Here is a 25,025-nt window from a genome sequence, read left to right as displayed (position 1 = left end):
CCCTTACAGTGTGTGAAATCCGTGGCAGCAGGCCTAGTTTCTCAGTTAATATAAGTAGTTTATCTTAAAATAAAAGAACATGCACATCAAAGATCTCCACTTAATAAAGTCACATAAAATGCTATTCAAACGTTAATGCTGTTTGTTCATGGGTTCCAACTACTTGGTTTGCTGTCTTTGAATTTATTGACCTAAAGCACCACACGCCATGATCATCATCAAGTCCGTCAAAAGCATCTTCTTATGGGGAAATATTTGCAGAAACTTGTTCAACACTACCCTCTAGCGGTTGTTACACGACACATTACATGGCATTTCGTTTGGCGCCGATGGAGGGAGTCACTCCTGAGATCTTTGGTCAGTCCGACGACAGAACTTCCGGTCGGCATTTTGTTCTACGAGAGGAGAGACTCTCGATCATCGCAACAATCGTCAAATTTCTCATTTATTGTCGAAATTAGCTCCATTCTGTATTGATGTCGGCACAGCCCGACTTAAAGACCGAAGAACGAATGTTTTCCCATACATTAAAGTTGAAACATTCCCCGCTGGTTGACGAATGAAGAACGAATCGGTCCGACCCGGATTATTGTTGATAGCTAGCGGGCTAGCTGAGCAGCTAGCTGGCGAGCCAGTCGAGAGGAGCTGCGAGAGAGAAGAAAGGGGGAGCTAGAGACACGGACACGGACACAAACCAAGCTAAAACATTATTCCCCTCCCTTTCAACGCAACATCCGAAGGTAAACATATACGGCTACCCACTTTGATGGAGTAAACTTCCAAATTTCGTTTTTTTTTTAATCAATCCTAAACAAATGTTTCGATGCATACTTGCTTTGGCGTCGTATTCGTTTCCTGAGATGTAACAGAGCAAAAACACACCTAGCTAGCTGCTCGGCTACTTCGTTAGCTTCCGTTGGCTACTTCGTTAGCTTCCACGGCACGGCCTCAACTGGATGTCATCTGTCGAGCCCGGGGATTGGGCCGTTGCCACTGGATGTCATGTGTCGAGCCCGGGGATTGGGCCGTTGCCACTGGATGTCATGTGTCGAGCCCGGCGATTGGGCCGTTGCTACTGAATTACAATCTATGGTCGTTGCCCCCATCTCATCGGCAGACACCGTAGCTGTTAGCCTTTTTTTTAATCGATTTCACGTACGCTGAGCTAGTGTAAATCACCCTGGTTTATTGTGCAAATTCTCCATTTTACTTGCAGGTAGTCTGCATTGGTGGAATATTGTTATTAACTAAGATCAATTGCAGTCTAGTTAGCGTGTCTAGTTAGCAATTAAAGCTCGACTATTGTTGTTGGAAAAACGTTAGTCTGTTAGCTTCGTTAGTGAGTTTAGCTGAAAACATTAGCTCCCGTATTAGCTGGGGAGCTAGTCAGGCAGTTTGCTCGTAGTAGTTGATGGGTTAAGTTGAAAAATAAGGATTCGAATTTTCGATTGCTGTGTTGCTGTTTGTGAATGGTCCATCTAACAGCGGATATGTTCGCTATCGCTATTTGGATTTGACTCTCGGATGGTAGGGGGTGCCATTCTGGATTGCTGTTAACTTGCGTTAGTTGTGAATGGTGTTGGGGTGTTTTGACCTGCTGCTGGCTGAACACGGCCAGGTTTTGATATGCAATGCTACTGCAATCGGTGTAACCCCTTACCGGTAGCAATACAACTCGTCAACGGTATTGCATCTTACAGCAACAACAACACGTCCCGTTTGGTTTCTTCCTGCGGGGACGTTGGCCCCAATGCTAACTGAATACGGTAACTGTTAGCCACTGGAGGATGCAGCCCCCCCATTACGGCCGCCACCATCACGGTGCATCTGTTCTTTTGTGCTGCCTCCTGCCTGTCAGTCTCACAGCTGTCAGCCAAGTCCCTGCATAGAAGAGAGGGAACGGAGACAGAGTACGACTGGTGTTTACATTATTGTTTACATTACCCATCCATGGACTTCCTTTGCGTTCATGTAAACAGTTACTGAATTGGTGTCGGCTACGGGCCGCAACTGTTTGATGCATTTGCAATACTTATGGACCAATCTATTAAATAGATGGGATACATCTATAAAATTGTGTTTCTATATATCTCTATAATTTGTATGACAGGTATATGTGCATGTGTGACAGTGTCCATTCTAAAATGTTGTTTTGGAATGAGGAGTTCAGAGATGGTGCTTCAGAAAGAGTTTCACCATGTTGTAAGGGGATATACAAATGTCCTTATTTTTCTTCCAACAGAAATAAGGAAAGGACTTTTCTCTGAAATGTCAGTGGGTCCAAAGGAGACTGAACACAGTTCTTCAAAAAGGTATACATTTTTGGTTCAGAAGCTAATGCTCAGTTAGACATTTACATTTGGTACAGGTTCACTGGAGCACATAATACTTAAACAATTGTTTGTTTTCATATAGGATATCTCAAATGTCATCCTATTGTGCAAAATGAAGTCACTACTGCTCCTATTATATTGGTAGAAATTGAGATCCCTCTCATGAGATAAGACCGATACAGCATCTCACTTTTCTGCAAGCTTTCTGTAACCTCTTCCTCATCATTTCTGACGAGGGGTCATGGGCTTGTAAGAAGAAGTGGCAATACTATAAATGACATTGCGAATGCAATAGGATTTTAGCTCATTTCAATGCTAATTTGACACTGCTAGATAGCTTGATATAGGTGGTAAAGTAGGGGGCCACTACCTTCTAGACTATCTAATTGCAGATGAAGAACACATGTTCCATATAAAAATAAAAAAGGTACCCCTAACCGTTTTCCCTTAGATGAATCCGTAGTTATGACTATTCTGGTCCTCTATGTTAAAGGAGCACTGTTTATAAATCTCCAGGGCTGTGCCCTTTTCCCATGAGCAGTGTCTGTTTTTAAACAGAGATGGACTGGGATACTCAGTGAAGAGGGAGAGAGAAAGGGGCTGGTGTTCATCATTATTTTTTCCTTAAGTTTACATATCATTTTACCTTATCCAGTAGCCCAGATCTCTTTCGAGATCAGCTTAGGACAAGGCAAAAGTCTAAAGTTTCTATTATACCTACCTACATAGTGGGCATTTAACGGGGGACAGAAAAACTGTCTACGTCTTGAAATAGAGATTCAATGAATATGGATTATTTGCATTGTTAAGTTTAATGCCATAACTTGTCATGTCAACTTGGAAGTAGTTTATCAATCAAATTGGATTTTCATATTCTAGAAAAAAGAATTTTAGCTAATATTGATTCAGGCTAATAACAATGTATTGTCTGTTTATCAATACTAGTGCAAAACAATGGCAATGATGGCTGCCAAGGAAGAAGAAAAAACGTAAAAATGGACACAAATCAAATAACTTGTATGTATCAGAATGTGGATTGATTTCTGATTTTACAACCATATACATAAAGGACAGGATAGTGTTTGTATATTGGTTCCATCTGTTCCCGTATCTCCTCACTGTCACCTTCACGGGGATTCCTTCCCCCCTGGTGCTTCGGTCGCCTGCCGTTCTCTGCTCAGCCTCATGCTGACCCATGCTGTCCTCTTTTACCAGGTGTTAGGAGATGTGAGGACGGGTGTGTCGCCCATTGACCCCCCTGAACTACCTGTGTATCGGCACACTCCCCACCCCCACCTTCAGCATGAATGGGGATATGCCTCATGTTCCCATCACCACTCTCGCTGGGATCGCTAGCCTCACAGACTGTAAGTTAAATCCCCCCCCCCCCCCCCCTCCCAAGTATCATCTTTTCACTTTGTATACAGAGTTGTACATCTCAAACTTTGCAGACGTCCACCTGAATCCCATGTGATCATCTGCCCCCTTTCTCTCCATGTCCAGTGTTGAACCAGCTGCCCCTGCCCTCGCCACTCCCAGCTACCACCACTAAGAGCCTGCTCTACAATGGGAGGATTGCAGAGGACGTCACCTGTCTGCTAGCATGTCGCGATGAGAACCTAGTGTCCCAGCTAGCCCATGGCCTTAACCAGGTTTCCACAGAACACATGTGAGTTTAATCATGATGCATTATCAGGTTTAACGCTTAATCCACCTCAATGTCAGTGTTACCTTTATCCCATCCGTATTACCGGATCTATCACTTTAAACGGCATGCTAGTTAAGAAAAGAAAGAGGCTGTATGAAAGCAGGAATTGTCAATATTGTTTTTGAAAAACTAAATCGTAGGATTATGGTGCACACAAATGTTTATCCCAGCCCAAGTCAAAATCCTGTTTTGCCGTTGGTGTGAGTGTTTCTTTGTAGATGTTTTTGTTTGTGTTGTATTTGGTTGCGTAGAGCTATAAAACATGGGTTGTAGGCGGCTCACTTTCTGGGAACCTCTCCAAGCCCATCCAGTTTGTTGTGGGTCCAGGGCGGCCTACTAGTGGCTGATTCACTAGTGAAGTACATTAAGCTGCAGACGATGTTGCTAAAGGATCTTGAATTGTTATTGTTATGTTACTGATGCACATTTTATTATTTTTATTTTCTAACTATTTTTAATACAAATGTAAAACTAAACTGAGCATTTTTCATAAAGGCTATTGATATTTTAAAGCTAGGGTAGGCAATTTATTTGAAAATAACTTTGGTCATATTGTCAAAATTCTCACTATATCCTGACAGTATCTGTACATCAAGTACACAGAATAAAAATATATGGTAAATGTAGCTGTCGCCGACCTGTAATAAACCCATTCAATAATTAAATAGCACCCAAATGAAATGATTGCATGAGCTACCCGTCTGCCACCTTCCTGCCAAACTACCTGCATGTCCGCTGTTCATGCTCTCATTGTGCATCACCAGTCTTCCACAAGGCCCTAATAGGCTGCTGTTCTAATAATGCCTTTTTTTTTCCAGAGAGCTAAAGGATAACCTGGGCAGCGATGAGCCGGAGGGAGACGCCCCACTGCTGCTGCAGACCATGCTGGCCAGGAACCCCGGCATCTTCAGGGAGAAAAGTATGGAGGGATACACACACTCATGCATGCTCTCCCTCCCCCCCCCTTTTTCTCTTATTGCAACAGGTTGAAAATTTGCGTTGTTTTTTCTTTCCCCAAGCAGACGTCATGCAGCAGCAGCAAATGGTGCCGCAGTACAAACTCGCCCAGAATTCCATGCATAGTCCAGCACAGTCGGGAAACTTTCAGCAGGCAGCCATTTCTCCCAACCCATCAAGGTGAGTCAAGATTAAAAAAAAAAAATTTGAATCACGTATTTATTAACTTCTTCTGCATTATCCAATTCTTCTTTCATGTTAACTCACCAAAAACATTTCAATTAACTTATTTCTTCCCTTGGTTTGCAGCCGCTTCGTGTCGCCCCAGACTGGTTCCAGTAGCAGGTACATGGGTCAGAACAGCCCCGTGCCCAGCCCCTACACTCCTCAGAGCCCTGCCACTGGCTACATGCAGCAGTACCCTCACCCTCAACAGCCCCCAAGCTACAACCAGCACCAACAGATACAGCAAGGTTAGGCCGATATACACTGTTTTGCAATATCAGGATGGTCTAAATATAGGATTTCTGATTTAAATGTCATGCATATATTACATCCAAAAGAAAATTTATAATAATGCACTGAATGTATATTCCGTTTTTCAATATATTTTGGTTTAGGGCTTGACGACTTTAAGCTCTGTCTTTAAGCTCATTAACTCCTGACAGATAGGACAACTCTGTGCTGTCTTGCACCGGCATCCTTTTTAACCAACGTTAAATTATTTTCTGTGACAGTATCTGTGGCTAGCCCCATGGTTTCTGGGGGCATAAGGAACCTGCATGAGGGAAAAGTTTCTGGTCAGATGGCAAATGCTACCAACCACCACCCCGACCGGCATGGCACTGACGACTACCTGAACATTGTGCACCGACTCGGGAATGAGGTAAATAAATGCTTCATCAAATCATTAAATATTAAGTACAACATTTGGAAATCGAAAAATTGCAAAGTGTTGTAATTCAAATTTGTTTGTCGTAAAGAACGTACTAAAATCAGCGGTGCTTGGCAAAGGAACTATGCAATCCATTTGCTTACCTCTTGTCTGATCTTGTTGGTTTGTGTCCAGGAGGGTGACGCATCCATGAGAAACGCCTTCCCCCTGAGGTCTCCCCAATCTGGCTGCTCTCCAGCGGGAAGTGAAGGGACGCCGAAACGTAAGAAAACTTACGCTAGGGCGCCCACACACAACTCCTCACTTTTTGGTTTTTATGTGGGTTCTCAAGGTTATCGCTACTTTTGACATGCTGATTTCTGTCATCTGATTTCACTACATGTCAGATCGCCATTCTAAATTTCCCTTTCACTTTTCATATTTGTGAAACAAACCTTCCTCTCTGGGTCTTTCCTCTTCACTGCTTCTCAGCGGGTTCCCGGCCTCCCCTGATCTTGCAGTCGCCCCCTCCTTACGCAGTTTCTCCGAGGGAGGGCGGGCCAGACCAGAAGCAACAGGCGCAGCAGAGGAAAAAGGGCCCCGCTGTCAAAGAGGAGAAGGATATGTATGACATAGTCAGTTCTCCGAACAAGGACTCCACCAAGCTCACGCTGAAACTGTCCAGGGTCAAGTCCAACGAGTCGGACCCCCCAAGTAAGTGATTGCTATGATGGATATTTTCTGGCATCCGTTCAATGAATTCATTCCGCCTTTGATTAGTTCCGGCTTTTCTTGGGGTTCCACTATTATCAAAATTGTTCATAGTTTGTAGAATCCTTTCCTGACTCATTTCAGTGTTGTAGTTTCACAAGTTCTAAAACTGCTTTGTATGATGTGATGGAACTGGTCATTTATGCACCAGTGTATAGGCAACCAGCTATTGGAATACTTTAGCTCACTCTTCCTGTAGAAAAACAAATCCAAGGAATCTTGCTCTTGCTTGCATGACTTTTTCTTTCATTAATTTATTTTCCGGTTGCTTGACTTATAAAAAAGTAACTTCCTCAAATCCTCTTATGAAATCACTAGCGACCCAAAGATTGCAGTGTGCCACAATTTCCTGCTTGAAATAATGTGTAGTTCTTCCTAGTTGTCCTTTGGCCCTCTAGTGGTCAGAACAGAATGAATACTGCTTTATGCCACAATAAACAAAATTGCATTTTTTTCATTAAGGTGAGGCTATGCCAGGCATGGACCAGAATTCTGAAAACATGGAGACTGAGCTGGGCTTCCAGCAGGTGCCTGTGCTTCAACAAAACCTAGGAGCACGCCAACAGCATCAACAGCAGACGGGAGGCTCCAGCGGCCTTCAGCCGCCTTCTTCCCCTTATGACGAGGCAGAATTGGATGCTTTGGCTGAGATCGAGAGGATAGAGAGGGAGGCTGCCAGCGAGAAATGTTCCAAGGAGGTGCAAGACAAAGGTGAATAAAACATAACACCGATGTTTCCTGATCCAAATTCAATGGATTTCGGCGTCTCGTCATTCATTCTGGAAATCACCCATCATTTTGTTAGTAATTTCTTCAGATGCCAGTGTCAAAATTTAGGGGCTTTCCTCAGCTTTGAAGTCACTATTTGTTCTCTCTCTCTCCAGACAAGCCGTTGAAGAAGAGAAAGCAGGACTCTTTCCCCCTGGTGCCTGGTGCAGGGGGCCCTGGTGGCCCAACAGGAGCCCCAGGCAGTGGCTCGGCAGGAGGCGGCAACGCTGGCAAACTGACCCCACAAGAAGCTACTGCTGCTGGGAACGGAGCAAGCCGCCCTCCCCTTATGGTGAGCATCGACCTCCAGCAGGCAGGCAGAGCAGACGGCCAACTAGACCCGTGTCTCGCTGCACCTATTCCGGCCCTCGAGGCCCAACGTTGGCCCGAGGAGCCAGCTAGCGGCCCGGCTGCAGCGGAAGGCTCCGACACGGTCTTGCGGTTGAAGCCGGACGGGAGACCCGAGGTGATCAAGAACCGGGTGGACAAGCACGAAGGCAGGAGAGAGGGCAGGGAGTCGTCGAAGCACCGCCACGACGGAAAGCCCAACTCGGAGCGACGCAGCGAGTCGACAAAGTCATCAAACCGCGGGGAACATGGCCGGGACAGAGAGCGCGACAGGGACCGAGAGTCGGAGCGGGACAGAAGGCATCGACCCGAGGCCGGTGGAGAGGCCCGCGACAGGCGGTCACCTGAGGCACGCCACCGTGCTGACCGTGCGGATCGCGGTGACCGCGGTGAACGCCCCGACCGTAGCGATCGCCCCGAACGAAGTGACCGAGGAGATAGATCCGGGTTCAGGTCCAGTTCCGCCGGAGAGCCTGGTCGGAGCAGCGGCCGTCAAGAAGGGTCCAAATCTTCTTCCTCTAGTTCCAAGATTCCAGACTCCTTCCCTGTTCACCTGCTGGGAGGGCAGAGTGGCTCGCTGAAGAACTTCCAGATCCCTAAGGTGATCTGAGCCAAATCCAAAACCGAATATCGACCATTAAACTGCCTGCAATTTTACAAACACGATCACACCACAGCTCTCTTCCGTTTTCATTTTTATGTCATCATCATCTCTAAGCCTTTTGGTTATCCCTGGGATATTATTTAAGAAACGGTTTACTTTCTTCATTTGGTAAATGTATTTTGGCCGACTCATGAAGAGCATCATCTTTAAATTATAATTATTGTTAATTGTTTTGTTTTTTGGTACTGGGTTTCATGGTATTTGGGTTGAATATTTTTATATAATTAGTCCTCACTTCTAACCAAAGTTCGTTGGACACTAACCCCATTACTTTTGGTTGGATTTAAGCCAGTTAATCGCATACTGCTTAAGAATTTATTTGCTCATCGGTTCAGTTTTTTGGAATTTTGCCTTTTAATTTGCCCTGCCTAAATAATATTACAAACCTTACGAGCCCCTAAATTATATCTCCAACCATGTTTTTTGATCCTACACCACCCCCTTTCAGGTGAAACGTGACAAAGACGGCAATGTGTCGACGCCTGCGGCAGAACCGCACGGCTGGACGCAGCCCAAGGTGAAGCTGGAGAGACTGGGCCTGGTGGAGGACTTTGCAAAGAGGCCAAAGCCTGTTGTGGTGCTGAAGAAGCTCTCCATCGACCAGGTCCAGAGGATCATCCGTCACAGCAAGTCTGGAAAGAACAGGCACTCTTCAAGCAAGTCTGGAAAAAGTAAGTCTGACGCCGTTTATTTTTTTAATCGCCGTTTCAACCTTCCATTTAGTCTTTTACTTTTATTTCATTTATTTTATTTTACTTATTACTTTTAATACTTTTTTATTTTTACCAATAATATGTTATATAATTAGATATATATATATATCTTTTTTTTCCTTCTCTTATTGGCCTGTACTTTCGGCTGTGACTCAAATCCTTAAGCGGAATTAATAAAGTACCTATTGCTTCTGAATGGCTTGACCATGAGCATGGAGACTCATGAAACCCTGTTGGTTCGCTGTGTCAGGTGGCAGCATGGACCCCACGGTGCTGAAGGAGCTGCCTCCAGAGCTGCTGGCCGAGATCGAGTCCACTATGCCGCTGTGTGAGCGCGTGAAGGTGAACAAGAGGAAGCGAAGCACCGTCAACGAACGGCCAAAGTACGCCGAGGTGGACTCGGACGACGACAACGCCGACGCCAACGGAGAATGTAAGCACCCGGGGCTCCGCAGAGGCCGACACACCGGCGCGCCGCGGACGAGTTAAGCAAACCATAAATCACACAGTGGGTTTTAACAATGCACTGCGTGGTCCCCACAGCAGCGAGGAAGCGCCAGAAACGGGACAAAGTGGAACGCGTGGACAAACCGTGTGAGCAGGAAGAGCGGGAGCGGCGGGGGTCAGGGGAGCACCGGCGGAGCAGCGGGGGCCACCGCGAGGGCAGCGGCAGGCGGGGCTCGGGGAGCCGCTACCGGGACTCTGAGGAGGACGAGTCTCCACCGCCCAGCATCAGTGAAGGTGGGGTCTGCGTCCTGCTTCCAGCGCCAGCTTAGTCCCCTACCCGTTGGTCGTTAACGGGCGCAATTTTTCGAGGCCAATCTGGATCTTGAAAGTCAATGATTAGTTGAAGGTAGCATTGGAGATAGGAACCCTGGATGTGCAGTTAACATGGAGAATATTTTACCTGTTTCTTTTTTAACTTGACCACTTCTTTGTTGAGCTTTGTGTCTTATGCTCTGGCTTGTAAAAAATAGTTGACGTGACTTGAATTGGATGGAAACTATTCACTGTGTTAATCTGTGATCTTCAGTTGCGCGAAAGATGAAGATGAAGGAGAAACAAAAGAAAAGGAAAGCATACGAGCCTAAACTGACCCACGAGGAGCTGATGGACTCGTCGACGTTCAAGAGATTCCTGAACAGCATCGACAACATCATGGAGAACTTGGAAGACGCAGACTTCACGAATATAGGTAAAGATGTCTACATGCTTTGGGTCTTTTTGATCCGCGGTCTCTTCTCTCACGATTTTCTTTTATTTACTGTAATTAAAGGACCTACATCCTTTGGGATAATTCTAAAAAGGTGTGCTTTTTTCTATGTCATTTGGGCAGATGATGATGAGATTCCGCAGGAGATGTTGCTGGGTAAACACCAGCTGAACGAGTTGGGCAGTGAGTCAGCAAAGATCAAGGCTATGGGCATCTCCAGCAGGGTACTCCTCTACTCAAAATCCACATAATCAATACTCATAAACTAAATAATAAAAAAATTCTTTCATTTTGGGCGAAGCAAGCCAGAGCTTTGTTCTAATGGCTGGTAAACGTACACGCTAACTGCCAACCGTGAGACTAAATGCGTTGTCTGTCTGTTTTTTATCCAGATCCCTTCTGATAAACTGGTGAAGCTGCTTAACATCCTAGAGAAAAACATTCAGGACGGCTCCAGGCTTACCACACTGATGAACCATGTAAGCTCCATCTCTTGTTCCAAATTTTGAAAACTATTTACTATTAGATGTTAATTTTTTAACAAATTAAATATATACGCATACATTTTTTTATAAAGGCTAAATCTATGTGAATGTTTTGACAAGGAATCAATACAAATGTGTTTTGAATTGCTAGAATGTTATAGGGTAATAGATTGTGTAAACTAACGGTTTAACCATTCCTCACGGTAGGCAGTCGAAATGAAACATGTTCTCATAGTAAACTGACAACAAACCGTGTGTGACCAGAGGGGGCGCTGTCCCCCCGTGTATTTGACTCGAAAAATGGTTACCGTTGCTCCCTGGGACAGACCTCTGCCAAAGGCTGTGAGACGGTAATTATGCGAGGGGTGCATTGCAGGACCACGACGGTGAGGACGAGGAGAGGCTGTGGCGAGACCTCATCATGGAGAGAGTCACCAAGTCGGCGGACGCCTGCCTCACCGCCCTGCACATCATGACCTCCGTGCACATGCCAAAGGCGGTGTACATCGAGGACGTCATCGAGCGCGTGCTCCAGTACACCAAGTTCCACCTGCAGAACACTCTCTATCCTCAGTACGACCCGGTCTACAGGGTGGACCCCCATGGAGGTAAGACGCACCTCCTCTCTGGCCTTTTAAGAGTACTGGATTGGATGCATACAAAACTGGTTTGAATGTTTCGGAGGAACATGTGTTGTGTTAAGATTGACTCATACGGCTTGGCACCCAGAACTATAAAACCATTTCTTTCCGTTTTGAGATTACTTCGGGGGACAAACTAAAGTAATCATTGAATGTCATCAAATCGTTTTCCTTTTTACAGGAGGGTTGTTGAGCTCGAGGGCCAAACGGGCCAAATGCTCCACACACAAGCAGCGAGTGATCATCATGCTGTACAACAAGGTCTGTGACATTGTGACAAACCTATCGGAGCTGCTGGAGATCCAGCTCCTTACAGACACCACTATCCTCCAGGTGAGAATCCGAACACTCAGCCGCCTCATTACATAGGTCTAAAGCATAATTAATAATGTTCACGTGCCATATGCACTCACTCTTTCAGGTTTCTTCCATGGGGATCACTCCATTCTTTGTGGAGAACGTGAGCGAGCTGCAACTGTGCGCCATCAAGCTAGTCACGGCGGTAAGCAGCGGTCTCCTCATTGACTCTTGTGAATCTTAAAGGCCGGCCCCTCCCAAGGGGACGTTCATCTCCCATCGCCTGGATCTGGTATTCATCCCCTGCTCGTTGTCTGCAGGTGTTCTCGCGCTACGAGAAGCATCGGCAGCTGATCCTGGAAGAGATCTTCACCTCTTTGGCCCGGCTGCCTACAAGCAAACGATCCCTGAGGAATTTCCGGTAGGGAGTTGGAGTTAAAATGACCCGTTTTCTTATGCTATTTATTGTATGCTACCTTTAAGACAAATCCCTCTCTTTCTCTCCCTTGCTCTTTTTCTCTAAGTCACAGTAAATTCCTGAATACTTTTAAACCGTCGTGTGTGTATGCTTCTCTCTCCAGACTGAACAGCTCGGACAAGGACGGAGAGCCTCTGTTCATCCAGATGGTGACAGCCCTGGTGCTGCAGCTGATCCAGTGTGTTGTCCACCTGCCCAACGATAAGGATGCCCTGGACGAGTACGACAGCAAGGTAGGAGTTCAGAGGCCATTTGCGACACACTTAACAGAAGCTATTGACGCAAGCGCCTGTTTTGAAGGGGGTTTATAACATGAAGCCTCTGGCTGTTTTTGTGTGCAGATGGACCAGGATCTGCTGATTACCAACTCCTATGAGTGCGCCATGAGGACAGCACAGAACTTCCTGTCGGTCTTCCTTAAAAAGTAAGACGCACACAAGCCCAAGGCGAGAACTCCAGACAATGTTATTTGTATAGCCTAGTCACAGTTACAGTCTGAAAGGGTGTCACGCCCTCTAGGTATATAAACCCTCTAAGGGAAGACAAGGATTGACTTTCTTGCCAAAGGCTTTAACAATGTTTATTTTGAACCGTTTGTTTTTTAAGTGATGGACAGAAATATCTCTGTTTAAGACATTATAACACGTTATTTTAATTACTCATGTCACTACAAAAGGTGCACAAAGGGGTTGTTGCGCTACTGCTTTTGACGTGCAACCGCCGGTGCCTTAACATTTATGCACGGCCATTGCTTTTATTGATGTTTAACGAAGGCCACTTAATATTTGCTTATGCATGTCTTTTTCAAACTCGTGATGTTTAGTGCCTACCTCTTCGACATTTGCCCACTCCGTCACTGATCTCAAACCATGTTGCGTCACCACTCTCTCCAGGTGTGGCAGTAAGCAGGGTGAAGAGGACTACCGGCCCTTGTTTGAGAACTTTGTCCAGGACCTGCTGTCTACGGTCAACAAGCCGGAGTGGCCCGCTGCGGAGCTGCTGCTCAGCCTGCTTGGCAGGCTACTGGTGCGTCTGGCAGCCCCAGAGCTTTCACTTTATTACTGGACATGGAGCCCTGCTGGGGTGTTCCAACTTAGCACTCTGTCCAACGGTGGATGTCCAATTGGTCTTGATTAAGTCCCGAAATCTTTTCTTTGCTGTGATTCATTGAAAGCACACAGTTGTATTTTGTAAAAGTTAATTCAAATTAAAAAAAACAATAAATCAAACCTCCGTGGGAGTCTATGCCAACGTGCTTAATTAGAAGCTGGGGCCCATTCTGTGAGGTACGCAGCCTTTTGGTGCAGCAATGGAGTGACTCCAGGTGTTGATGTGTGACTCTGCTCTCTGTGGTTTTAGGTGCACCAGTTCAGTAACAAGCAGACTGAGATGGCTCTAAGGGTGGCCTCTCTGGATTACCTGGGGACTGTGGCTGCTCGTCTTAGGAAGGATGCCGTCACCAGCAAAATGGACCAGAAGTCAATCAACCGCATCTTGCAAGAGGTAGAGATAGGGCTTTCCTAAATGAGATGGAGTTAGGGGTTGGAAACATTTAGTACCCCTGTGAAATATGTTTTTGGATTTTAATCAGTTGGCTTCAAAGCGAATCTGGTCAAGAATGGATAATGCAGACATATTTTGTGTGTGTGTGTGTAGATATAAATATATTCAGAATTACTTTTATTACATTCTTATTGTGCAAGTACACAAGTCAAATAATAATGCTTGGTACCTCAACACACACATGGCAGCAACAAGATAATATAAAGTTAATTGATATTTTAAAAAAGTGAAGAAAAATAAGTTGCAGAAATGTATAGTGATCAAGTGGTAGTGGTACCACCCATGGTTGATTTGTAGTGCAAAATACAGTGCAGTGAAAAAATAATGTGCAATTGCAGTAAATATGTATTTAAATAGTCTCTTGTATCGTACATGGGGTTGGTTTATGGGTAGTAGATTCCTCCAGGAGCCCGACTGCTTGGGGGGGGAAAGATGGATATAGAGATGTAGACATCCATATATATATATATATATTTGATTTGAACTGCTTGTTTATCATTCTTTTCAACAGCACATTCAGTTTTAGTAGAGTTTCTCTATTTCTCTGTTGCAGTTGAACTCTATTTTGTATCCTTTTTCATATCTTACCGAGTGCTTGAGCTAAGGCTGCCAATCGGCTGCTCCTCTCCAACAGCTAATGGAATCTCTCTCTCTCCTTCCCTCTGTGTCTTTAGGCGCCAGGTAATGATGAGACCCAGCAGCTGCAGAAGGCATTACTGGACTACTTGGAGGAAAATGCAGAAACCGACGCGTCCTTGGTTGTAAGTGTGGTACCTTACAGTACTATGGCGGTGCTTAATGACGTGTAACATTGCCTTCAAAATTCGCTTTCACACCCTCTCTGGCCCCGAGAGGCACCTTGCATGTTTTGAATGCAGAGGTGCTTGACGTAGCCAATATTAATTGAAGTGAAAATTTACAAATCCACTACAAGCTCCTCACAACTGCCCCCCTTTTTTCCTTCACTACCCAGTTTGCCCGAAAGTTCTACATCGCGCAGTGGTTCCGGGACACCACCACGGAGGCAGAGAAGTCCATGCGAAACCAGAACCCCAAGGACGAGGACTCGTCCGACGACAAGCACCACGCCAAGGAGGTGGAGACCACCGGCGAGATCATGCAGCGCGCCGAAAAGCGCAAGAAGTTCCTCCGCAACGTCATCAAGACTTCGCCGGCGCAGTTCGCCACACTCAAGTACGGACTAAATGGCGATCGTTGTAACGTGACCACATGCTGTTTTGTTAATCTGTCTCAACACATTAGCGTCTGGTGGGGTTATAGGGGTTTCCCCATACGTGATGTGGTTTCGTCCTCTTCCCTGTACAGTTCCTAACTGTTTCTCCCCTGTTGTTGCCACCTTGTTTTCCACAGAATGAACTCTGACACTGTGGACTATGAGGACTCCTGTCTGATTGTGCGTTATTTGGCCTCTATGAGGCCGTTTTCCCAGAGCTTTGATATTTATTTAACACAGGTAAGGACCCACACTTAACGCCCCAAGACCTTCGACACCCTCACATTGTCATAAATCCTTTGAGTGACTTCACCCTGTTGACACGGGTGCCTGTTCTTCCTGTGCTTTAGATCTTGCGAGTCCTCGGGGAGAGTGCCATCGCTGTAAGGACTAAAGCCATGAAGTGTCTCTCTGAGGTGGTGGCCGTGGATCCCAGTATACTGGCCCGGGTACGTGCGAGACGATCATCTGGTCTCCTCTGTCACTCTCACACTAGGCTCCTGTGCTGTACATTGTGCTGTGTTATTATTAGAATGATCCTTTCCTATCTTATTCTTGACTTGTTGGCAGTGGCTCTGGCGGTAAAGGATTTTGTCGGGTTGCCAGTCTGCTTCTCGGTCAAATTGTATTGAGAAGTAAACGTAACGATAATTACCCGAGCTACTCAAGGTCCTTGAACACGGATCCTTGTGTGGCGCAGCCTTGACGGGGTCCCTCTCTCCTCCCCTCTGCAGTCGGACATGCAGAGAGGCGTCCATGGCCGGCTGATGGACAACTCGACCAGCGTGAGGGAGGCCGCCGTGGAGCTGCTTGGTCGCTTCGTGCTCAGCAGGCCCCAGCTCACCGAGCAGTACTACGACATGCTCATAGAGAGGATACTGGTAATTGGCTCGTGTGCACTCACCCACAGGCAATCCGTTACGCACACACACACATACACACACACAGTGCAAGGAGTAAACATGTCCTCGGAATGACCTTGCAGCGAGGAATTTTTGTTAAGGCTAACAAACGTTTTATTTTTTAGCTTTTCGAAATTGTATTGTGAGGGGTAGATTATTTTTTTTGTGGAACACTTTTAGGAGTCGGGGTTGGAGGGACAGGTTGGTGTTTTTTAATCTATTGGCTGTGGAATATCTTCACAAGCTGGGAGTCGCCCATTTCTATAGTGCTGGCTATGGCGTGTATACGTTTTAATCTGAAGGGCCACCCGATGCACAGCGCCTCTCCTCTTTGTGCTCGGCAGCCTCCGAGTGTGAATAGAAATTGTTGTGGTTGTTGTCATGGAAACAGGAGTTCATAAGTTCACTCCCTGCTTGGTAAACTTGTCTTCTACTGCCATCTATTGGTAGACCACAGGCACTGCACTTTGTGCTGCTGCTTTGTAAACAGAGGGTTGTAGTTATAAGACTGGGTTTATTTTTCAGATTTTGTTTTTTGAAACATTGCCAGGTCAAAAATGTTCTTTCTTTCTTTTTAACTGCCAGTGGAAAAATATATCAGCCTTACAAATATTTCAATATGTAATCCTGAATCGTTTAACCTGCCAAATGATCAAACCTATCTGCCATTGGCAGGTGGCCTTTTTTTGACAGTATTCCTGCATTTCTTTTTTCCAGGACACTGGTATCAGCGTCAGGAAGCGGGTGATCAAGATTCTGAGGGACATTTGTCTGGAGCAGCCCACCTTCAACAAGGTTACTGAGATGTGTGTAAGAATGATCCGCAGGGTCAACGACGAGGAGGGAATCAAGGTAGGAGTCCTCCCTGAACACTTCAGTTTTCACCTGCTGTGGACATGTTGCGACATGCATCTTTTAACATCGATAAAGAACACGCCGCTTTATTTCTTCGTAATATGTGTTCACTCATCATGCTAATGCAGAAAAAGGCTGTGTTCACCGGGAGCGAATATCGCTAATGTTATTGCTAATATTGTGGTTATGCAAATGTTTTACAGAAACTGGTAAACGAGACATTCCAGAAGCTGTGGTTTACGCCCACCCCAGCCCACGATAAGGAAGCCATGACCAGGAAAATCCTCAACATTACCGATGTGGTGGGTCCTACCTTCAGCTTTCATTCATTTAATTTTATTATATTCACTCAGACCAATGTTTCCCATACATAGACCAATGTGTGGCGCAGCGCCACAGAATCAACACAGAGCGCCACAAATTGATTCTGTTTTATTTTTTAAGCGATTTTGAAATATAAATATCGTTCCGTTCGTTCATCTTCGCATAGCACTCTTTCTCCTGGTCATTCTCCTTCACACACGCACACAGAGACAAGCGCGCATACATGCCAATGGTGCGCGGGTACACTACCACTTATTGGATAAACCTGCGTATCATACATGCACACGCATTGACAGAGGATTCGCCCGCTCCTCCTCTCAACGCGCCTACAAAGGCAAACCTGAAGAAGCGGGATATGTAAGGGATAATGTATAGAACACCGGTCATTATCGGTAAAATAAGCCCTGACAGGGGCTTATTACACGGCTACTTGCCAAAACGAAAAAATAACTTCACATGGTGTCTCTATTTACAATTTATTTGTTATCAGCATTCGTAGTGTTGATCAGCAGAGAAACAGTCCGCCAAAGACGTTGACGTCGCTTAGCAACCGAAGACGCTGGGGTTGACAAGTTACCGGTACTCACGGAGTGATACCAAAGACGTCTTTTGAGGCAGAAAATCCTTTGTTTTCCTTGACAACGGTCAATTATACTCATGATTATACTTAGCAACGGTGTATTATCAAATATAATTCACCTCCGGAAGTTGTGAAGGGCCCATGCAAGTGAACGGAGCGTTCCATGGCATTGAGAAGACCCGTGTAATAATTGCGATTCATGTGAAATGCGGTTATAGTTTATATATATGACGGTGTTAGACCCCCAGGCCGTTCTGCCCGCGATTTTAATTCGCTCTGCAGCAGAGGCTGGAGATCGGGAAGATCGGGAGGTCTCCTGGTGGGCCGTCCACTTTGAAATGTATTTTGTTCGCGATTGATCCCACCCCCCCCCACACATTGCTACCTGGTCTGTGGGAAACACTGCAGTCGTATCGTCCGTATTAGTAGTCTGAAGCCTTAATGTGATATATGTACAGTTTTTCTCACTGTTGTGTGTGTGTGTGTGTGTGTGTGTGTGATGTGTTTTATCAGGTGGATGCATGCAAAGACACTGGCTACGACTGGTTTGAGCAACTGCTTCAAAACGTAAGTATTGACTGTTTTATTCCATAATCACATGTGGAAAGCACGTGTTGGATTCATCAGGGGCAGAATTATGTAATTTAAACTCAATTTCTGCCCTCGCTTCAGTTGTTCAAAACTGAAGAAGACGCCACTTACAAACCTGCCAAAAAGGCTTGCATTCAGCTCGTGGACAATCTGGTGGAGCACATCCTCAAATACGAGGAGTCCCTTGCAGGTGTGTTCCTTTGTCTGCCACGAAAGAATGAGTGTTGTATTATTTTAACATGTCAATGTGTTGTCTAGCATCGTACAAACGCCTACGGTGGTTTGTTCTCTGATTTAGGTGCTGTGCATGCCCCTGTAGAGAGCAAGGGGGTGAACTCGACACGGCAGGTGGCTTGCATCACCACCCTCTACCTGTTCAGCAAGATCAGGGCCCAGCTCATGGTCAAGCATGCCATGACCATGCAACCCTACCTGACAACCAAGTGCAACGTAAGCCCCCGCACTCATGAATGTGTCATGCCCACAGTTGTGAATGTCATCCCCTGGAGATGTTTCACTATATGACATGGAGTGAATGCACGAAAGAGAGCCAAAAAAAGCAAAAGATAGCTCAGACATGGTTGTATTTTTCAAGTTTCCTGCCAGAGCTCAGAGATCTGTATGTAATGCTGATACTTCCCCCTCAACAGACTGCCAATGACTTTATGGTCATTTGTAACGTGGCGAAGATCCTGGAGCTGGTGGTGCCTCTGATGGAGCACCCCAGTGAGACCTTCTTGGTCACCATAGAAGAAGACCTCATGAAGCTCATTATCAAGTATGGCATGACGGTAGGTGGCGAGCACTGGCTAACAGTGTTGTTTGCTACTCCAGCTGGCATGTGACAATATCTCTTTGCCTGTTAAGGAATATATCTGTATAATAATCGGCTTATCTCCCCCGTCAGGTGGTGCAACACTGTGTGAGCTGCCTCGGAGCGGTGGTTAACAGAGTCACACACAACTACAAGTATGTCTGGGCTTGCTTCAACAGGTTTTATGGTGAGTTGCCCCCCTCCCCCAACAGACTAACATTGGACGTAAACCCTGAGGAATGAAAGCGGCATTGAAAGTGCTTGTGTTTCCTCCGCAGGTGCGCTGAACAAGTTGAAGGTCCAGCACCTGGAGGACCCAAACTCCACCACGCTGGCCGCCAACAAGCCCTTCCTTCTGCGCTCGCTCTTCACTGTGGGCGCCCTCGGTCGACACTTTGACTTTGACCTGGAGGAGTTCAAGGGCCCCAACAAGGTGAGCACACCTGCATATCTGTTACGCCTTTCATTCACGTACCCAACACTCCCCGCCTTATCTGGTTTGCTTACCTTTCACCGATGTAGTATTATAAGTGAATGTGTTTCCTAAGAGCCTGTGGGTTTCGTTTTCAGGTTGTGATCAAGGAGAAGGTGCTTGAGCTTCTGCTGTACTTCACCAAGCATGAGGATGAGGAGGTCAAGACCAAAGCCATCATTGGTTTAGGTAGGTCCACTATGTGATATCATGTATAAAGGATTTGGACACCTGTGCCCACTATTAATCAAAACAATGTAAACTATTTAACAGAGCACTAGACAGCTTATGTTCTGTTTATTTTTCCTTAAATCTGATGCATTATGGTTCTAACCCTCCACAGGGTGTTGTCATATTGTTGGGGCTAGCTCATTTTAATATACAGATGATTTTTATACTTGCCTACCAATGCTTACGATGCTATGCTGGCCCTCCATTCCCTAGGCTTCCTTGTGATCATGCACCCCAGCCAGATGTTTGTGCCCGACGTGAAGAACCTGTACAACGGCATTTTGGCCGACAGCGCCTCCTCCATCAACCTCAAGATCCAGATTCTGAAGAACTTGCAGACCTACCTTCAGGAAGAGGACTCACGGATGCAGGAGGCTGACCGGGAATGTAAGTAAAGCACCCTCTGGCCGATCCTTACCAGAGGATCTCTTGCTCACTAGAATCCCATGCCTGGGTTTTATATAGGATGTAAAAATGGTGTCATCTATGCAAGGAACAAGAAGACCCATGGATAGATCCTGTTCAGGTTTCATTCTTGCCAGCCTTGAGCTTTTCTCTGTAGGCCGTGTGGCAGGATAGTCAAGCAGTTCGGATGTTTGTCTCCCAGGAGAATGGTTCTGTCCACCCCACTCTCCAGTCAGCTTTTAGACATCCATGAGCAATCACTTTCCTCCTCCTAAATGACAATCTTAAAAAATGCAGTGTATGTCACTTTGCTAAAAGCATCCATTTAAAAAATCGGGTCTGTTCGTGTTTGTGCAGGGAAGAAGCTGTCGAAGCAGGAGGACCTGAAGGAGATGGGGGACATCTCCTCGGGTATGAGCAGCTCCATCATGCAGCTCTACCTGAAGCAGGTGCTAGAGGCCTTCTTCCACACCCAGTCCAGTGTACGGCACTTCGCACTCAACGTCATCGCTCTTACCCTCAACCAGGGCCTCATTCACCCAGTGCAGGTGAGCAAGTTTGCAGCGTCTCAAAGTCACACATACAATATGCAACCCGCAGTAGAATACTAGCTTGTGTCAGTATTAAATGTTAGTGAGGTATATCATGATGGGTTGCAATTAGAAATGTAAACAAGATACTTAGAAATTTGAAATATCCATGGTTTGGAATTTCACACTGAGGGCAGTTTGCTTTGTATTTAAACCGTAATCCATAATTTAATGCATTACACAATATTTCTTTTGAGATGGATGATTTTGTTGTTGTTTGCAGTGCGTTCCATACCTCATTGCCATGGGAACAGACCCAGAGCCCAGTATGAGGAACAAAGCAGACCAGCAGCTGGTAGAGATCGATAAAAAGTACACCGGGTTCATCCATGTAAGTCGGGCTTCTCATTGAGTGTATCTATGAAGCATTATGCCTCAATCAAAAAAAAAAAAACAGAAATGTGCTTCTTTTCTAAATGCTCCTGTGAACAAGTGTCATGTGTTGTGGTGCTCAGATGAAGGCGGTGGCTGGGATGAAGATGTCATACCAGGTGCAGCAGGCCATCGTCTCGTCGCGCCGTGCTCTGATCAGGGGCTGGCGGCAGGACGAGACCAACTCTGCGCTCTGCGCCCATCTCTTCAGCATGGTGCGGAGCAACCGGCAGCACCGCCGCGCCTTCCTCATCTCCCTCCTCAACCTCTTCGACGACAGTGCCGTGAGTCCCCCCCCCCCCCCCCTGCTCTCGTCTCTAAACACCGGCGCTGCGGATGCCCTGTTTACGTCACACGTCAAACGCTTCCTACCTTGCTCGTCGCTCTCTATTTTTAGTCCAGTATTGCTTTACCTTAACCTTGCAACAACAGTTCGGAAGGAAAGCGTAGTATGTGTAAACTTCTGAGTCTGAACCCGTCGCTCTTCCCTTTTCCCCACCTGCAGAAAATGGACGTCAACATGCTTCTCTTCATTGCCGACAACCTGGCCTGTTTCCCCTACCAGAGCCAGGAGGAGCCCCTCTTCATCATGCACCATATAGACATCACTCTGTCCGTGTCTGGAAGCAACCTTCTGCAGACCTTCAAAGAGGTAAGACTCAAGGGCTCTGGAGACCGATGTTCATGCAGCCTGCCTGCAAGTGAACCTGTAAGGAAGAGGGGAAAAAAGGAAGTATTCAGATTGTTTAGAGTTGGGTGTATTCCTGTGCCACAGTTTTTGCTGAAGGAGCCTGGGCGGAAGGAGAAGAAGGAGAAAAAGGAGAAGAAGGTGAAGAAGGAGCATAAGGCCGTGTCGGACAGCGAGGAGGAAGAGAAGATGAACTGCGACTCTCCCCGGAGCGACGATGCCCGGAGCGGCCACAGCGAGGACGAGGAGGAGGAGGTGGTACGGCGGCCCAAGAAGTCCAGAAAACCTGTCGCGGAATCCGAGAGCTCGGAGTCGGACCTGGAGGATCTGGACATCGAGGACGCGGAGAAGGTGTTGAGGCGGCTGCCGGAGAATCCCACTGCGCTGATGGACTTTGCCAATGCCGTGCAGGGGATCCTGCTACTGCTGGTGCTCAAACAGCACCTCAAGAACCAATACGGATTCTCTGATAGGTAAGGTTCTTCATGGCTGCCACAGGTTCAATTATCCTGTGAAAAAGGGTATAAATAACCATGTATTACATATTTTTTTATCCAACAGTAAAATTCAGAAGTACTCGCCAACGGAGTCCGCCAAGATTTACGACAAGGCGGTGAACAGAAAAAGTACGGTTCACTTTAACCCGCGACAGACACTCGACTTCATCTCAAACAACATTGCCCACGCCACGCTCACCAATGACATCAAGAAACGGATAGTCAAGCAGTACCTAGACGTAAGTAGAAGGGCTGCACCAATGCGTCTGTCCATACGCTGTTTTTTGTGAGGAATAAATCAACTTAAAGGATTACTTTCTTAGACACCTCTGCTGTTCTGAACCCCAAAACAGCACTATATTTACCAATATGAAATACTGCTAGTCATCATCAAAAGAAACAATTTGGTATTTGCTTGGGTACGTGTGTGTGTGTGCGTCTGACACCCATCCTCCTCAGTTCAAGGTTCTGATGGAACATCTTGACCCCGACGAGGAGGACGAGGAGGGCGAAGCCTCGGCCAGCGCTAACATCCGAAACAAAGCCATAAACGCTCTTCTGGGAGGCTCCGGCCCCGCAACGGGCGCCAACACACGGAACCAGCCGGGCCCCGAGACCGACGACGACGACAGCGAGGGAGATGAGAGAACCCCTGGGGTACGACGTGAAGACCCGCACGCATGCACGCACACTTTAGCAAGATGCCTCACCACTGCCTGCTCTCTAATGTATGTCAAATAAACACTGAATGTCGCTCTGGATGAAAGCGCCTGCTAAATGACTAAATAATGCTAAAGATTCAAGCATACTCATCATAACGATACTACTAGTATACACTGAAACTGAAAAAAGATTGCCAACAATGCTTATTTTTTTTTATGTTGAAAGTATGCTCTTGGGATCTAAACACTAATGCCGTTGTTTGTTCCTCAGTCTTCTCGAAGGTCCAAGCGATCAGGTGACTCCTCCGACCCGGGCCGCATGAACGAGAACGTGGACTCCATGGACGTCATCGCTCTGTGCTGCCCCAAATACAAGGACCGGCCGCAGATAGCCAGAGTCATCCAGAAGACCTCCAACGGATACAGCATCCACTGGATGGCCGGCTCCTACTCAGGTCCCTGGGCAGAGGCCAAGAAACGGGACGGTCGCAAACTGGTGCCTTGGGTGGACACTATTAAGGAGTCTGATATCATCTACAAGAAGATTGCCATGACCAGCAACCACAAACTGAGCAACAAGGTAGTGCAGACTTTACGCTCGCTGTACGCTGCGCGAGAGGGAGGCGCAAGCTAATGGCCACAGTTTTCCTTTTTTTTTTTTTTTTTTTCTTGCCCCCATTTCTACTTTATCTACCGAGACACCACCTCCTCCTCCTCCTCTCACCTCGTCCTGCTCCACCTCCACGCTCCTCCCCTTCCGACAACGCAGCCAAACTTCACTGGATTCCTCCCCATCCTCCCTTCGTCATTTTTTTTGTAAAAAAAACACAGGAGTGCAAGAATATTTGACACTACATACTTTTACATGCATTATTCTTGCAAAAAATGAAACAAAAAAAACAAAGACTTATAATAGAGAGACTGCTCATGTTCTGTTTTGTGTTCGAGCGCCGAGGATAGGATCCAGGAGGCATTAAATGGAATAATTTGCCCACGTTATCCCTTGAAATGTCTTGCCGAAGAAGAGACCCGAGGGGGAGGGAAATGTTTCGTCAACATTGTTGTGGGAGCTCCTTCGCTGTTGTGCAGCAGAATCTAGTCGCTCATTTCTACTCCCACTGTATCATAGTTTAACACGACAAAAAAGTAAAATGTTTATATCTCTGAAGACAAAAAAGCTGTAAAAAAAGAATAAAACCTAAGTGAATGTTGGAAATTAGTCTTTTTGATGTTCTTATTAAAGTGTTTTTGGAGTTTATTATAATACTAGCACCCTGATGTTTTTTTTCCTTTTAGCTTTTAGATCTTTGAAAAAGAAAACAAATACGGATTTTATTTTTGTTCATTTTTATTTGTCCATGCTGTATAATGGCAGATTCCTCTGGATATAATTTATTCTATTTCGAACTACGCATGCAGTATATGTGGCCTATTGCAGGAGGATATTTTGTAAATGTAGATTTTGTTGTTTTAGGTCACTCTAGTAATAAGAGGAAGGGGATCCTTACCCCCTTTTGGTGGAACAAATACTGCAATAAATTTTCTACTTCTCTTTGTCACTTGTCTGCTGAAAGTGTTACATGTGATGTTCTCTGTTTTTAAAAACAAACAACGTACATCTTATGTTACCGACAATGACTGGAGTGACGGGGGGTAAGGGACGTCCTTACCAAGTTTTTTTGCCCTTATTTCAAATTTTCCATGAAACTGTCATTCAGCTAAATGTGTTTAATTTGATTTTCCACGGACCAGATGACCGCAACACCTGATAATGGCACGACGTTTTGCCTCTACTGCCGTGCAGACGAAACTGCTGATGACCAGAACAAGTTCCAATTGGAAGTATCAAAGTGAACATGCTAAGGAATTGACAAAATAAGGGATATTTAACTTCGGTTTAATTACGTTTAATGGGGAGTGGGGGGATATCAACATCAACATGCTGCAATAGATATTGGAAAGTCATCGAATGAAATATATTTTCTATTATAAATC

At 45.9% G+C, this 25,025-nt stretch overlaps 1 protein-coding gene across 4 annotated transcripts; it reads left to right on the top strand.

Moving 5' to 3' along the window:
- The first annotated feature begins 391 nt into the window (after window positions 1–391).
- Window positions 392–24,548, top strand: nipbla (NIPBL cohesin loading factor a). 4 transcript variants are annotated; one of them, XM_079737511.1, is made up of 49 exons: window positions 392–740; window positions 2,243–2,312; window positions 3,549–3,700; window positions 3,837–4,002; window positions 4,860–4,960; window positions 5,064–5,178; window positions 5,308–5,471; window positions 5,736–5,884; window positions 6,068–6,155; window positions 6,365–6,586; window positions 7,106–7,354; window positions 7,528–7,703; window positions 8,872–9,094; window positions 9,387–9,569; window positions 9,680–9,877; window positions 10,170–10,331; window positions 10,473–10,573; window positions 10,742–10,828; window positions 11,211–11,442; window positions 11,657–11,808; window positions 11,897–11,977; window positions 12,093–12,193; window positions 12,354–12,483; window positions 12,592–12,674; window positions 13,144–13,276; window positions 13,610–13,753; window positions 14,488–14,574; window positions 14,787–15,007; window positions 15,185–15,287; window positions 15,398–15,496; window positions 15,782–15,928; window positions 16,667–16,801; window positions 17,008–17,106; window positions 18,222–18,275; window positions 18,381–18,489; window positions 18,598–18,749; window positions 18,950–19,090; window positions 19,207–19,300; window positions 19,392–19,546; window positions 19,684–19,774; window positions 20,030–20,203; window positions 20,579–20,769; window positions 21,035–21,142; window positions 21,267–21,467; window positions 21,689–21,835; window positions 21,959–22,344; window positions 22,433–22,607; window positions 22,828–23,025; window positions 23,302–24,548. In XM_079737511.1, the coding sequence occupies exons 3-49, from the start codon at window positions 3,637–3,639 to the stop codon at window positions 23,662–23,664; spliced, it is 7,134 nt and encodes a 2,377-aa protein (XP_079593637.1). In that variant the 5' UTR covers window positions 392–740; window positions 2,243–2,312; window positions 3,549–3,636; the 3' UTR covers window positions 23,665–24,548. The 4 variants fall into 4 exon arrangements, with proteins under 4 accessions (XP_079593637.1, XP_079593635.1, XP_079593636.1 ...); XM_079737509.1 differs by having other exon boundaries at window positions 7,528–8,360; XM_079737510.1 differs by having other exon boundaries at window positions 5,061–5,178.
- Window positions 24,549–25,025: the final 477 nt, after the last annotated feature.

This window comes from Pollachius pollachius (assembly GCF_949987615.1).
Source record: "Pollachius pollachius genome assembly, chromosome: 1".
Taxonomy (NCBI): Eukaryota; Metazoa; Chordata; class Actinopteri; order Gadiformes; family Gadidae; genus Pollachius; species Pollachius pollachius.
This window is presented reverse-complemented; position numbering and strand designations above follow the sequence as displayed.

Coding starts and splice junctions, on each gene's coding strand:
- nipbla (XM_079737508.1), top strand. CDS start 3,637: ATGAATGGGGATATGCCTCATGTTCCCATCACCACTCTCGCTGGGATC. Junction 10,829..11,210: donor TTACCACACTGATGAACCAT/GTAAGCTCCATC, acceptor GGTGCATTGCAG/GACCACGACGGTGAGGACGA. Junction 13,754..14,487: donor TCAACCGCATCTTGCAAGAG/GTAGAGATAGGG, acceptor CTGTGTCTTTAG/GCGCCAGGTAATGATGAGAC.